Source organism: Copadichromis virginalis, linkage group LG15 (assembly GCF_057382275.1).
Source record: "Copadichromis virginalis isolate Kocher_CV1m ecotype Utaka linkage group LG15, C_Virginalis_male_GT1.1, whole genome shotgun sequence".
Classification (NCBI taxonomy): Eukaryota; Metazoa; Chordata; class Actinopteri; order Cichliformes; family Cichlidae; genus Copadichromis; species Copadichromis virginalis.
This window is the reverse complement of record NC_140632.1, coordinates 11,449,333-11,463,244: the sequence shown is the minus strand read 5'-3', so window position 1 is coordinate 11,463,244 and position 13,912 is coordinate 11,449,333. Positions and strand designations below refer to the sequence as shown.

Sequence of the window (13,912 nt, the reverse complement as noted above, 5' to 3'; positions counted from 1 at the left end):
TATTTCAAGCCCTGCCTAGTACACCTCAGTGCAGCTGTGACTGCTCTAATGAGGATAAGATGCAGTGTGTACAGGGGTCATCATCCTTTGGGCCCTGCTATTTGGAGACAAATTGTGCAGTTGCTGTGCCAGTAGCCCCAGGCCGAGTGCTCCGAGTATTTGGATGACTCACACCTCTGTTCCCAAGCTACTGTGTTAGAAATTGTACTGGACTATTAGACCAACTAACATCCTACGCCGTCTGCACAGCGCTGTTGTTGACTGAGTGCTACAGGCATGAAGGCTGCTACGTCAACATATGAATCTGACGGAAAATCTCCGTTTTCAAAAATACCTGTGTACGTGTGGACGTAGCCTTAGTCATTGGAAGGCACTCTCCAACTTCCTTGTTAGCCACACACGTGTTTTTGAATGCCCCAAAAACACAATATCCAGCTGATCCGAGAAGAGCTTAAACAAGCAAATATAATAAATATCAGGGAAATCTTTTTTTTGGGTGTGTCTGAAAGGAAAGAAAATAGCCAGTAATGTAATTCTTTGTTTTCGCATTCATCAGGTCCTGATCAGCCCAAATAGCAAAGAGAAATTAAAAATGCATGCTATTAAAGAGTCAGGATCTTAGGAGGTTAAATAGAATTAGGCTAATCCTTCATATATGATATACTTGACTGCAGTATATTAATCATAAATTAGCATACACAAACTTTATACATGCAAAATGTGTACCACTGTGCTCTACTAAGCATCCCTATCAAAGACTTAACTCCATTAGGATCCCCTACATTCTCATCACTCCACTGCTGCGTTCCCAGTGGCATTACATTCCCTCCCCCAAAAAGTGAATTATGAAAAAGACAAGAAAAATAAATAAATAACCAAGTTAACAATTTCTGAAAAAAGGCATATTCTTTAAGTACCCCGTACTTGTAATACATCTCTCCATGATTTCAGATTGAGTTATTATATCCTTTTCAGTGGCTGTTAACTGTTCTGATATTAACACAGCTCCTTTTTCTTGTCTAGTTGTGTAGGAGGGTATGCAGTTATTGAATGTTTAAGTGTTCAACGTATCCTTTCATCTAACTTGAATATACAGTTTGAAGCTGTTTTGTATGTATCTAGCAGTGACTATGTGTGCGCTGGTGTGTGTTAAATCAGCTAAACAGTCACTGGGTGCAGAGAGACAAGGAGAAGTGGGACTGGAGCAAATGTTAAGAGCTTACTATGACACATACCGGTAGTTCACGTGAACATGTTGACCCGAGGCATCTCCTGTTCTGTCCACTTTCATTTCCTCCTGCTCCCCCACTCGAACCCTGCAGCTAGTATAAATACTTGGTTGAATCTTAAAAAAAAATTTCTTACATGAATACTTCCTGCACACTTTGTTTATATGCATGTGTGAAATCCTCAGCTGGTACTAAAATAGATTAGAGAAGATTTATGGCTGGGAGTATCCCCCTAGCCATGTACTGGGACTTCAGGAATGCTGTGCTACCGCTTGTAGACCCGGTACAGTGATCTTTTGTTGTTATACATATCCTTTTGATATTCTGTTTAATTAAGGGTAGAAATAAGTCACTTCACAGGTTAATTTTGTTTGGTTCCTACACATATTTATAGTCTGGTTCTTGTTCTAATCTTTTTTCAGTACCAAAGAAATAGATTTTTGGTCGTAAAACATCAAGATTTTTTTTAAAATACCTGTATTTGGTGTTTTTCGGAAAGTTAGAGTGGAAGACTCTCGTTGCAGTAAAGTAAAACTGGAATGTTTTAAATGGTTGGGTCATTAATTGGACTTCACCAGGGGAAAACCCCCCCAAAACAAACCAGGCAGACCCTGAATTATCTGGAAGAGAACTGTTGTGTCAGAGCTACACCTGAGGGCAAGCTCAGGGGACAACTTAAATGGAGGGAACTCGTGGCCTTGTGGCCTGCTAGAGGGTGAAGACATTAGGAAAGATGAAGAAGGTGAAGACTCTATTTCTGTACATTAAATATGACTGAAAATGCTTGCTTAACATAGAGACAGAAAGCAGCAGAAAACAGCTACCCTGTCTTAAACCAAGCCTAGCAGTAACGCTAAATGTCACTAATTAAAATTTAATTTATTCTTTCTCTAAAAAAAAAACATGTTACCTTTTTATAGGGGTTTATGCCATCGGATGTTGGGATTATGAGCGAGTTCTGGCAGATATTGTGTAGCTGTGCTCAGCTAAGCCAATCGATGTCTAGTGGTAGCTTCATTTTTAAGAAACGGATCCGAGATGTGTCACCTATTTTCTAACCTGTGGCAAGAAGATGAATGAGAGCACGTCTCCAAAAAAAGTAAATCTGTTCCAATAATATAACAATTACCATTTCATGGCTGCCTCTGCTGATTTTGGTCTCTTTCAGGAGGCTACAGTTTTGATGAGGAAGCAGCTCTCTATGCAGAATTAGTATAGCTAAGCCAGGACTGATGTCTGGAACGTGATCCTATGCTGGAAAAATATGTAGCTGTCATGAATGCTTACATAAAGAATCACACAAAATGACGCTATAGTAGACACACACATACACACATACAACACGCGTGGTCTGTTGAGGTCACATCAGGCCACATAAGAAATCAGCAGGCTGCGAATAGGCTATTCAAGCCATGTTGCCGCAGAGGCACTGCCATGCTGACTGCGCCTCTGCAGCCTGAGAGATTGTCACCCATGATGACACCAGATGTTCAGGACTTCACTGTGTGGGCATGAGTCAGTGTTGGAGTTAAGCTGTTGAATAGGTATGCTCGATGATTTTTTTGTGCTTTCATTTCTAAATGCATAATATCTGAAATTATACCGTCCTATGAGTTCAGTTACTGCTATATTCTCTGCGTGTGAATGAGGAAATGTGGGTGTGTCAGCGCCGAGGAGATGCTTTTAAATTCAATGAGGTGTTACCTTTACAAGTGCTTAAATACCCCCTCACTCCTGTGTTCATTATACACGCAAAGACAATTGCTTTACAGTGCACGTGCGCATGCATGCAACATATGTATTGTAATAGGCCATTTTCTTTAATGCGCTAAAGGCATTGCTGGGTAGGGAGAATGTTTGATATACAGAGAAGGATTTGGTGCAGTAAGGCTTTATAATAGATGACTGGCTGAAGGTATCGGGGTGGGGGGGATTGCAAGATTTTATGACGTTCTGAACAAGCATTATATTTGCCACGGGGTATTTAGTTTTACTCTTGCTGTTGGTTCTGCGTGTGTGTGTGTGTGCGTGTCTGTCTGTGTGACATATAAAACCTTCACTTAGTTTTTGAAAGACAAGAATGTGATAAATGCGAACATACTATGAGAATACAAGCATACTCTGCGCACACAAGCATATATTGAGACAAATACAGTGGCATACATGCACAGTATAGCATCTCACCATTCCGTGTATCTGTGTGTGTGTGTGTGTGTGTGCATGTGTGTGTTTGCCTGTGGATGATTTTTGGGAGCCTGCTCGCGCTCTGCCCATCCTGCCTCTGTTGCTATGGTGATTCCTTTATCTCCAAACCTGAATGTGTTGGGGTTTTTTGTGAACTTTGTAAATATGTTCACTTCTGGTTTATTTACTGTACGACAACAGGTTTTAACAAAATAGATTTGCTGTGAAGTCTCAAGGGAAGCACAGAGAACATTATATATAAAAACCCTAAAACCCCAAGTAAACCATGTGGGACGGAGGGGAACTTGCAGTTTGTAGTTTGGCAACAGAGTACTATTTTGCTGTGGCATTGAGGGGGATTGTTTACAGATGGGGTAGATGTTAAGATGTGTCTTAATTGCACTGACACACAAATGTGTGCACGGGTGTGGACTGCTGTTCGCTGAGACACAGGCAGTGAAGGGGGGATTAGATAAATCAACAACTCTGGCTGCAGCAGAGCTTAGGTAATAAGGCTCCAGCACTAACGGGCTAAATATAGAGATGACTGAATGACTGCTTGCCTGCCCACTAACTGCTACCTTCTAACACACACACACACACACACACACACACACACACACACACACACACACACACACACACACACACACACACACACACAAGCACACACACAAACACACATTGTTGTCTATTCTTCTTCCCTTCTATTGCCCTTTGGTTATATTCATAGATTCATGGAAATATACTAAGCTAAATCGAATGAGCAGAGTTAACATTCATCCCTTGCTAATTGATTTCCATCCAAAATATGTTCCCAGTGAAATATGTACATCTTTTTTACATTTTTGATATTGTCATCAGCGTGTCCTCCGCTGTCACAAATATGCAAAGGCATAGGTCAAAACAACGACTTTGCCTTGCCTCATTTTTGCATTACTTACATTTGGCTGCAGCTCCTTCCTCTCCTTCTCTTTGTCAGGCATCCCTGCCCTTGCTTCACGGTGCTGGGGATATGTTTCAGGCTCCAAGAGTCACCACTTTTTTCAGCAGTGACCCTGCCTGGCAATCCTCTGTCCACATCATCTCTTTAAGGCAGGGCAGGTTAGGTACATTTGGCTCCCATGTGGCTCACAGAAAGAGGAGTTTTGACATAAGACTGTCTGGAGGGTAAAGCACAGACAGCAGGGGGAGAGGAGAGGCTGTCGAGCACTTTTTGCTCTATCATCTCCACTGACATGCAAATGGCCACACATATCAGCACGTGGATGCACATACACATAGCCACTGGGGACTTCCTGGCCTGACAGAGTCATCCATCACAACCTTCAGGAAGCTTATTTCTTTGTACGGCCTTTTAGAGCCTTGGAATGATTGACAGCTCTGTCCTCCCAGCAGACCTCTTCGACAAGTCCAAAGACACTCGGTCTTCATCTTAACCCTCACTAGGGGTTAAGATGAGGGCTATGACCATGTCATATTAGTAAATCTTACATGATGCCTGTCTTCTCCATCCTGGCTTAAAGGGGAAAAAAAACTGTCTGTCTTTTTGATCTTTCTTACAAGGTCCTCTAAGGCTCATCCTGGACCAGTTGTTCACATAAGTGATAACCCCATGGATGAAGGAAAGGTAAGAATCAGCGGCTTTCTGCACCCAATCGCAATATCTTGCAAAGCTTACATTGGTCAAAAGTCTGTGCAAAAGTCTTGAATTACCCCACAATTCTTTATATTTTTCTAAGAAATTGGATAAATGTGCAGCGAGTTATTAAAACATGGAAACATACAGGGATTGCACAGTATATAAAGTATATAAAGCAAACAGATTATAAAATTTTAACAAGCTTGAAAGTCAATATTTAATGTGACTACCTTTATTCTTTAACACTACCTGAACTCTATTAGGCAACACTTCTTGTAATTTATTTGAGTAACTTTTAGGAATAGTTCTCCAGGCTTCCTAAAGGACTCCGTTAACATGATCCCACAGTACTTTAACAATGTCCAAGTCCAGACTTTGTTGAGGCCATGACTGATAATGTTCCGTGGTTGATTCCACCTGGATTTAATCTGTCCAGGTATGTTTTTACTACATTGGCAGTGCGTTTGGGATCATTGCCATATTGAAATTTGCCAATCAGACACTTTCCAGATGATATTGCATGGTGGATCAACATCTGAGGGTACTTTTCAGCGTACTGATGATAATTTGCACCAGAGTTTTTAAATTGGTATTGATCTCACCATAAGACCTATTGCCTCTAATTTTCAGGCCAGTTCTTGTGTAAACTGGCACATCTCGGCCCTTTCTTCCTGTTTCCTATCCTTAAGAATGCCTCATTGAAAGCCAATGAGTGAAAAAGCAGTCAGTGCACAATGAAAAACTTTGAAAGAGCTTCAGAAAGCCAGGAAAATTACAGCTTAAGCCCACTTTTAAAAATAATTTACAGGAAGTCTGGCACCTCGGATGCAAAATATGAAGAAACAAGGGGTGAGTCAAGAGAAAGCATTACTTAGTTTTTTAGTGTAGCCCCATTTAGAGTATACTTTAATTTGAATGCAGGTTGTGCTGACCACTTTGACCACTCTTCAGATATGTATCAGCATGCCTTTTAAACAGCGTGTGATAAGTATATAAGGATATAAGTTGACAAGACAGCACCCATGAGGTGCTGGAGGACAACTACTGTATATATTTGTTTTGGTTATTTTAATTGATGAGAGGAATTTGACACAAATGCAGATGATTTTTGATGATTTTTGAGACTGAGTGCGGGAAGTATTTTTCTGTGAATAAGCTCAGATTTTTTTTAAAGCATCATGTTCTTTTTCTACAGCTCTTTTTGTATTATCTGATATCATTTTTTGTGAAGTAGGGTGGGCAGGTTTTTTTTCCTAAGCCGCTGTAGTCTTCTTACACCTGACTTCCTTTCACGCTGTGCTTGAATGTCAAACGTATTACCGTTACTTCTTTTTCTGCCCATCATGGGGTCTTTTCTATCCCCCTGTCTGTCATCTCTCCTACCTATCTCACTGACTGCCTGTCGCTCTTCCTCTCCAGCTTATAATTGGATTTGAGTCTGGGATCGTGGTCCTGTGGGATCTCAAATCAAAGAAGGCAGACTATCGCTACACATATGATGAGGTAGGCAAATATCCCAGATTTCTTTTCTTCTCTAATAGATTTCCAGCATTCATTTGACTTCCATTTTAAGAAAATGTAATACGAGGACTGGAAGTGAAATCACATATTCTGAACTGAATTGCATACATTTTTGTGAATGTGTGTATTGGTCTGTGTGTGTGTGTGTCTACCTGAGTTTGAAATACTTTACTACAGCTGTGTTTCCTTTCTCTTGTCTGTGCTTTAAACCACACAATGGAGGACAAAAAGAGTGCTGGCAGGGTGATAAAATAAGAAAGATAAAACTTTCTAGTCTCTGCTTCACCTCAATAAGAAAGGGGGGCTGTCAGGTTTGACTTCATAGTAGGATGAAGCCAGAATTTGCTTAATAAGAGAATAACTTTTAAATAAGCCATCACTAACTAGATTTGTGTTGTCAAGCTAAAGACAAAGTATTTCCTCTTTATCCCTCACACACTGTTCATATTTTATGTCTTCACAGCATGGTCTGGGTCCATTTTGACACAGGCCAAGAATTCTCTCATTATAAGTGTCTAAATCAAGTTTTGATCTACAGGTTTATTTGGAAATTTAGACTTAAAAATGGACAATTAATGGATAATTAAACCTTAATTACTACTGTTTTTTGAGAAAATATCTACTCTTATGCAGTACTATGTCCTGCTTTACATAAATCATGGAAAACACATGTAACCTCTGTAAATGTTAAACTCTGTTCTCACTGCTGTATCATAAACAAAACACCCAGTCCCTCTTTTGATTTCTGTTTTAATCTCAGATTATTTTGTTACGTTGTGGGAGCTCCTAGATGCAAATGTAATGTACTCACATTCACGTAGAGCTTTTATAGTTTTACTAACCACCTGAGATATGCATCCATGCAGCACTTTAGTCCATATACTTCAAGTAGAGCTGGGCGATAGAACGATAACGATATGTATCGCGATATAACTTTTACTCGATAGAGAAATTAAGCTATCGCGATAGACCTCGCCGCTCTTGTCCTCAAAAAAAAAAAAAAGTCAGCCAATCCAAATTAAGTAGCGCAGAGCCAAACCAATCACAGCCGCAGCGTCACGTCGCGTGACTTGTTACGTACAGCACAAGTGCCAAGCCGCACGTGTGTTTGTTTGGGAAGCAGCCAGCGGGTAATGGAGCCGGCGCGTAATGGAGGAAATGAGTGTGCCGACTAGAAAAATCAACCGAGCGTGACCGAAGAGAAAACAGATGATGGTTCCAATGCCGGAGAGATTGTCAAACGGAAGAGCCATAGAAGTTCCGTAGTGTGAAGGTATTTCGGCTATTTCAAGTCTGACAAAAAACAGAGTAGCGTGCACTGTAAATTGTGCCGAAAGCAAGTCTGGAAATACAATAAACTGGTGCATGCGTCACACTGTGCGCCACGTTATTGTTTCGGTGAAATGAATTTCTACAATACTGTTACTGTTAATTCTACTCTCTGCAGTGTTTAAATGCTTACATATACACACAGTTACTGTCCGTCCACACATACGACTCGGTTCTGCTTCTATGCCCCAGCTTTGTTTACTTTTTCCCACCGAGGCTTCTAGACTTCTGATTGGCCAACATTTCGGTACGGTTAGGAATCTAGCGCCACCTGCTGCTTTGGCATGTTCATAGCAGCGTTTTCCTTCATTTCTGCCTTTATGTGTGGACGGGATTATTTTTTAAAACGGAAACGGAAAATCTCCGTTTTCAAAAATACCCGTGTACGTGTGGACGTAGCCTCAGTCTCTGACTGGAAGCGCTAATTCGTCATTCGGCTTTTGTCAGACTAAAGTAACTGTTAAAACTGTTTGAAAAGCTCAGCTATACAACAAGGAGAGATTGAGAATTTCCTTTTAGTTCTCAGTTTGATATTGACAAAAGTTAGTCAGTTTTGTCTGTTCTTCTGTAAAACAAACTAAGATTTATTTTTAGAATTAATATTTTGTTTCTAAGTGGAATTGACAATTTAGTCTGTTTCGTTTGTTCTATTTTGAAACTTAAACGCTTTAGCGGCTGCCTTTTGTGTAGTTTGCAATATTTGCCTTTATTTATCTGAAAAAGTCTCATGTTCCTTAAGTACATCTACCCTGTTGAACTTATTATGGGAAATAAATATTTAAATAAAAACAAGCTGCTGATTATTTCACATTTTACTTGTGAGCAACGGCACATTTAAATCTTACAAATATAGTTATTTGGCTTATATCGTGATAGATATCGTTATCGCCTGAAATGAAAAAAACATATCGTGATATGAAAAAATCTCATATCGCCCAGCTCTAACTTCAAACTGAACCTTCTTGCTGTGAGGTGAGAGTGATAACCACTGCATCACTCTGTTATAGATCTCAAGTGTCCAGGAACCATCTCTCAAGAAATTCTCTAACCTCTGCCTGACCCCTTATGTACACCGTATTCTGTTCTGTTTCGCTGTTTCAAGGTTTGCCCATTATCCTTCAAAGACCAGCAGGTGCCCGTCTCAGCAGGAGCTCAGGCTAACACAGACAGTTCTTGTTACAGTGTCAAAATCCCCCTTAGATTCTGTCACCACTGTCCCGTAAGAAAATACAATTTCAAGATTTCCTAAAACCACCATTTCCCTTGGTATTACTCACACTGGTGGCTCTAAAATCCATTTAAAATAGATACAGGTTCAGTTTGACCCAGAACAGCCTAAATGTACAAGGTAACAGTACAAAATGTTAAAATATTTTCACTTTTCATTTGTATTCTGGGTCAATTTAGGATATTTTTTGCTGCTGTCAAATATCAAAACGGGCCAAATTTCACCCAAACAGTATGAGAGGGTGTAAAATTACAAATGAAGTGCTGGCACGGGCTGATATTTAGGAATTTTAAGTATGTAAAACTTTAGTAGTTTCTAAAAGCTTTAAAAGCATTTCTGGGTAGCACTGCAGAAGATGTGTTGTGTCATTTACAAAGAAGAAGACTTTGTTAAATACATATTTTACCACGGTTATGATTCACACAGTAGAGTGCCATGTGCTCATGTCTGATTGTAAAGCAGCACAGTGGTTTTCTTGTATAAAAACAGATACACTTTTTTTAAAATAATGGATTATTTGGCTTTATAAGGTAACAGTGTATTTCTGTAAATAACAGAAAACATGACAGTTAAATAGAGATGGTGTCAGAGCTGCTTCGACTCTCTCTGGACCTAGCATTTATCTGACTGAGATTGGGTCTTGCAAGTTAAACAGCATTGTAATGAAATCTTGTTTTAAACTAAGATTTAGACTCATGTTCACTGCTTTCATCTTATAAGCAGTACATGACTAATAACGCTGATATTAGCCATGCACTGTATCACTTACTCTGCTTTCTAAACTCTATTAATTTATTGATTTGCAATTAAAAAACCCCCACAAATTCTACTAATGTATGAGTTAAATTTGACTAATTTAATGCTATTAGTCGGTAAAAGAAATATCTGCCTTTTTACATCAAACCTAGCTGTTCCCCTTCAATCTGATTATAGTCTGAACTCCTACAGTCCATGATTTAGACTTCCTGGTAGGAGCGAAACATCTCTATGAATAGGACCTCTCATTCATAACTTTGTTACTGAGGCTTAAGCCAGCTGAATGGCTGTAAGAACACACATAGACACACATGCTGACTCAGCATGTACACGGCCATGCAGCTGTGTCTGCGGCCTTACAAAGGGCTAGTCTGTTTAAGATAATGAGATTATCGTATCACTCACGTAGATGCTCACCTTGTTGGCACTCTGTAAGATACAAATACAAAAAAAAAAAGAGGTGGAGATTTTGTATGTTCAGTATGTATGAAGCTCTCCTTCTTACTCTGTCTGCCTCTCTGCCTTTGCTCTCCCTACATCCTTTTCTCAGATAAGCTAATATCCTCCCACTGCTCCTGGGCATTACAGATCCTAGTATTGAATCTCCCAGAGGAGCTCATCTCCTCTCTCCAAACCCTCGCAGATACACCTCCCCAGGGACTGGGGGGGTTAGATTGGGTGGGAACTGAGGGACAGGGTATTGAGCTAGAGGTTGGGCGGGGTGTTATGTCTTGCTTCAATGTAATTTTTCACTGGCTGACTTAAAAAAAGGGCCTGCAACATGCAACTGTTCTTTCATCTCATTTGATATGTGGTGAAGTTACTCCCCTGGCTACTAAATCTAAATGTTTTCCAGGGTCAGGTATCTTTAAAATGGACTTCACTGCAGTTAATTTCTTTTTATTTTCTGTCTATATTTTAAAGCATATTTCTTATAATATGCTTTAAAATGCCACCCACTGTAACCTTAATAATAAGCATAAATAGAATTAGCATCCATTTGTTAACCTCAATATAAATGAAACTATTAACATTAATTGTAAGCCACTGATAATGCATGGATTTGCAGGCGATGTTATATTCGCTGGCTGTGATTTACTGGCATCATGACTCTATGCAAACTCCACATAGCTTCTTCAAACAATACTGTGAAGTAACTCTTTTCCAGCTCTCACATCCTCTCCAAGCTATAGTCTTCCTGCCGCGCGTGCTTTTTTTTCCTCCAGCGTGCTTTCATTCAAACCCTATTTGCCTAGAAGCTTCCTGCCAAGTATCAAAGTTGTCAACTGAAATGAACAAGGAAGCTTTTCGTCTTCTCCTTTTCAACAGCAGAGTAAGCCAGCAGACCGCGCGGTGATGGATTCAGACTTTAGAAAATGCACAGACATCTTAAAGCGTATTTTACTCTTGATGGAAATTTGCGAATGTTTAAACAGCTGAAAGGCAGTCTGTGGTCTTTGATTTCAAAAGATCGAGATAATGAGCAATGCCACTTCCTGTTTTCCTGCCACATTTTTTAACATGTCTTGCAAGCGTTCTTGTATAATTTGTGCAAGTAGAGGAAATGAAATTCTTTCTGTTAAAAAAAAAATATATGAAGGCAGCATTTGGAAATTACAGATGCTGACAAACTGAAGAACAGTTAGCAAATTAGCAAACTTATCCTGTACCGCAAAGAAAAAACTTTGACACTTTCCAGCAGAGTTCAGGCAAACAAAGGCAATAAAACTTGTTTTTACAAGCTCCTAAAGAGCTGAGAGAGCACGCCTTCAACTCTGTGTCTTTCAGTGGATTGTCTATTATTAGCTGTGGATCAGCAGTATGGGTTTCCAGTGAGTGCTAGCCAGAGAGCATCTGTCACTGTGACCCTGCCTCGCTCTTCTCCATCTGACTCAAAACCTGATGAATGGTTAATATTGCAGCCAAATCTGAGTTAGTTCTTCCCTCCGCCCTCTGTGTTTGTGTCCTGGTGGCGCACACTGAATGCATGGATGGAATTTGTAATCCTTTTTTCCCCTTCAGTAAGCCTATTGTTTAATTGCACTAATTTAGACAGCCTTCTTCCACTGTGTGCAGAAAGGAATGAAGGAAAGGAGCTTTTAAGAAAGATGAACATTCCTTTCTGCACGCATACATGTGCATTTACAGTAAAAAAAAATTAGTAGTATTTTGGTGTATAGATGCCATACAGTGTTATATAGTAGGGAGCACAGCACCTGCTATTATTCACAAGAATTTAGCGTAGAATTCAAGTAAACATCTTTAGTATCCCTGGAAAAAAAACATTACTTTTGCAGCTTGCAGTTTATTTTTATTGATTTCAACTTCGGAGTGCATCTGGCAGTCAGTCTCTATAGCTGCAAAGGCACGACCTGTTCAGGCTTTTGTCACAGATGTCCAGCCAAAGCTGCACAGATAAGGCACTCTATTTTCCCTATTACCCTTCCTTTTGTTCTCCCCATTCCTCTTTTCCTTTCTATTTCTTTTCACAAATGGACAAATAAGAAATTGGTTACTTTGACTGCGACTACGATAACCAGGACGCGCAAACACAAAGCGCACCCAAACTTAGCACCTACGCCACGATCTGAAGAAAAGTCCACAAACACAAGAGAAAAACTTGGGGGACAAAATATTTGCAGGGATTTGTGCAGGAGCAGGTCATAATTCTCGCAGCTACTAATAAAGGGCAACAATAACAATAAAATTGGAAAACATATTCCCCTCAACCACGAAGCATTAATTATTTGAATTTAAATAAAACATAACAATAACCTGCTCCAGTTGTGGACAAATTTGCATTGTTAACATATTTTATTCCAGCATTCATTTTGTAAACAGCCTGCCAGTATTTTTAATACTGTTGAATCAGACCGGCACTGTTCTAACCGGATGGGTGAGATTCTCGACAAGAAAAAAAAAATCCACCTGGCAGATAAGACTTCCACACATTTCCTGCAGCATTCTCTGTGATGGGCAGCTCCGCTATCTTAATTTAATGCGTCCTCTCGCAGTGAATCCCTCCCATCTGCTTATCCCTTAAGATTAAAAACAAATGCTACAAAATGATCTGCAAACTATCTGACACAAGTGTGGCTTCATTAGGAAGTGTTTTCTTTCCCCCTAAGACCTGTTGAGATTTCAGACAGACAACTTAACTGTACAGAGCTCATGGGTGATTTGGCAAGGCTTGCATAATACCCATTAGTGGTGAGAGTATCACTCTTTACATGATGGTCAGTCTCTTAGGGAGTCCATCCATCAGGATAAAGTGGATGCAAATGCATAAGTGTAATGTCGTAACAAGACTTCCCATGCATTTGGTTTGCTGGTGAATTTGGTTTTCTAATGCTTATTCCCACCCTGAAGTTGTTTTAGAGATGTTTACGAGCTGCTGTTTATAACACGTGAGTCACATAATCATGCCAGCTGTGAGGTTTCAGGGTGGTATCCCAACCATTTGGATGAGTCTTTCTCTCTGTAGAATAGTCATCAATTGCTCAGACTATTAAAAAAACCCACATAAGAACATGTAACATATCTCACTGATTTGGTCATTTTTACTCATTTAAAACAAAAAAACCACAACACCCTGTTTACAAGTAAACCGCACAGCCATGCCAACAGCTCTGTGAGGCTCCACTTGGAGTTTATTTTCAACATTAGCATGTTATCAACTGGCCACCACTCACCTTAGGTACACCTTGCAAATATTGGGTTGGTCCCCCTTTCGCCTTCAGAACTGCCTTAACTGTTTGTGCACTGTTGTCATAAAGAAAAGGACATGCCAGCAACAAAATTCAGGCAGGCTGTGGCAGTTAAGCCATTACACCCCAACCAGCAGCCTGACCCTTTGATACAAAGCAGGATGGATCCACGCTTTCATGTTGGATACTGACTGTTTACTCTTTTTAGAATTCTTTAAAAACTTATAAAAGATCTCAAGAAGATCCAGTTTGAGTTTTGCAGAATAAGAAATTCGACCTGTTGATTCTCTGAACAGAAAAAAAGCTTTTCGTTCAG

General features: G+C 39.9%; 1 protein-coding gene across 3 annotated transcripts in view; it reads left to right on the top strand.

Moving 5' to 3' along the window:
* Nucleotides 1–13,912, top strand: part of stxbp5a (syntaxin binding protein 5a (tomosyn)) — a 108,798-nt gene that overhangs the window by 62,352 nt on the left and 32,534 nt on the right. For all 3 annotated transcript variants that reach the window (XM_085431897.1, XM_085431896.1, XM_085431895.1), the window contains exons 7-8: nucleotides 4,980–5,043; nucleotides 6,475–6,558. In XM_085431897.1, coding sequence (XP_085288023.1) covers nucleotides 4,980–5,043; nucleotides 6,475–6,558 — 148 coding nt within the window. The remainder of the gene's footprint in view (nucleotides 1–4,979; nucleotides 5,044–6,474; nucleotides 6,559–13,912) is intronic.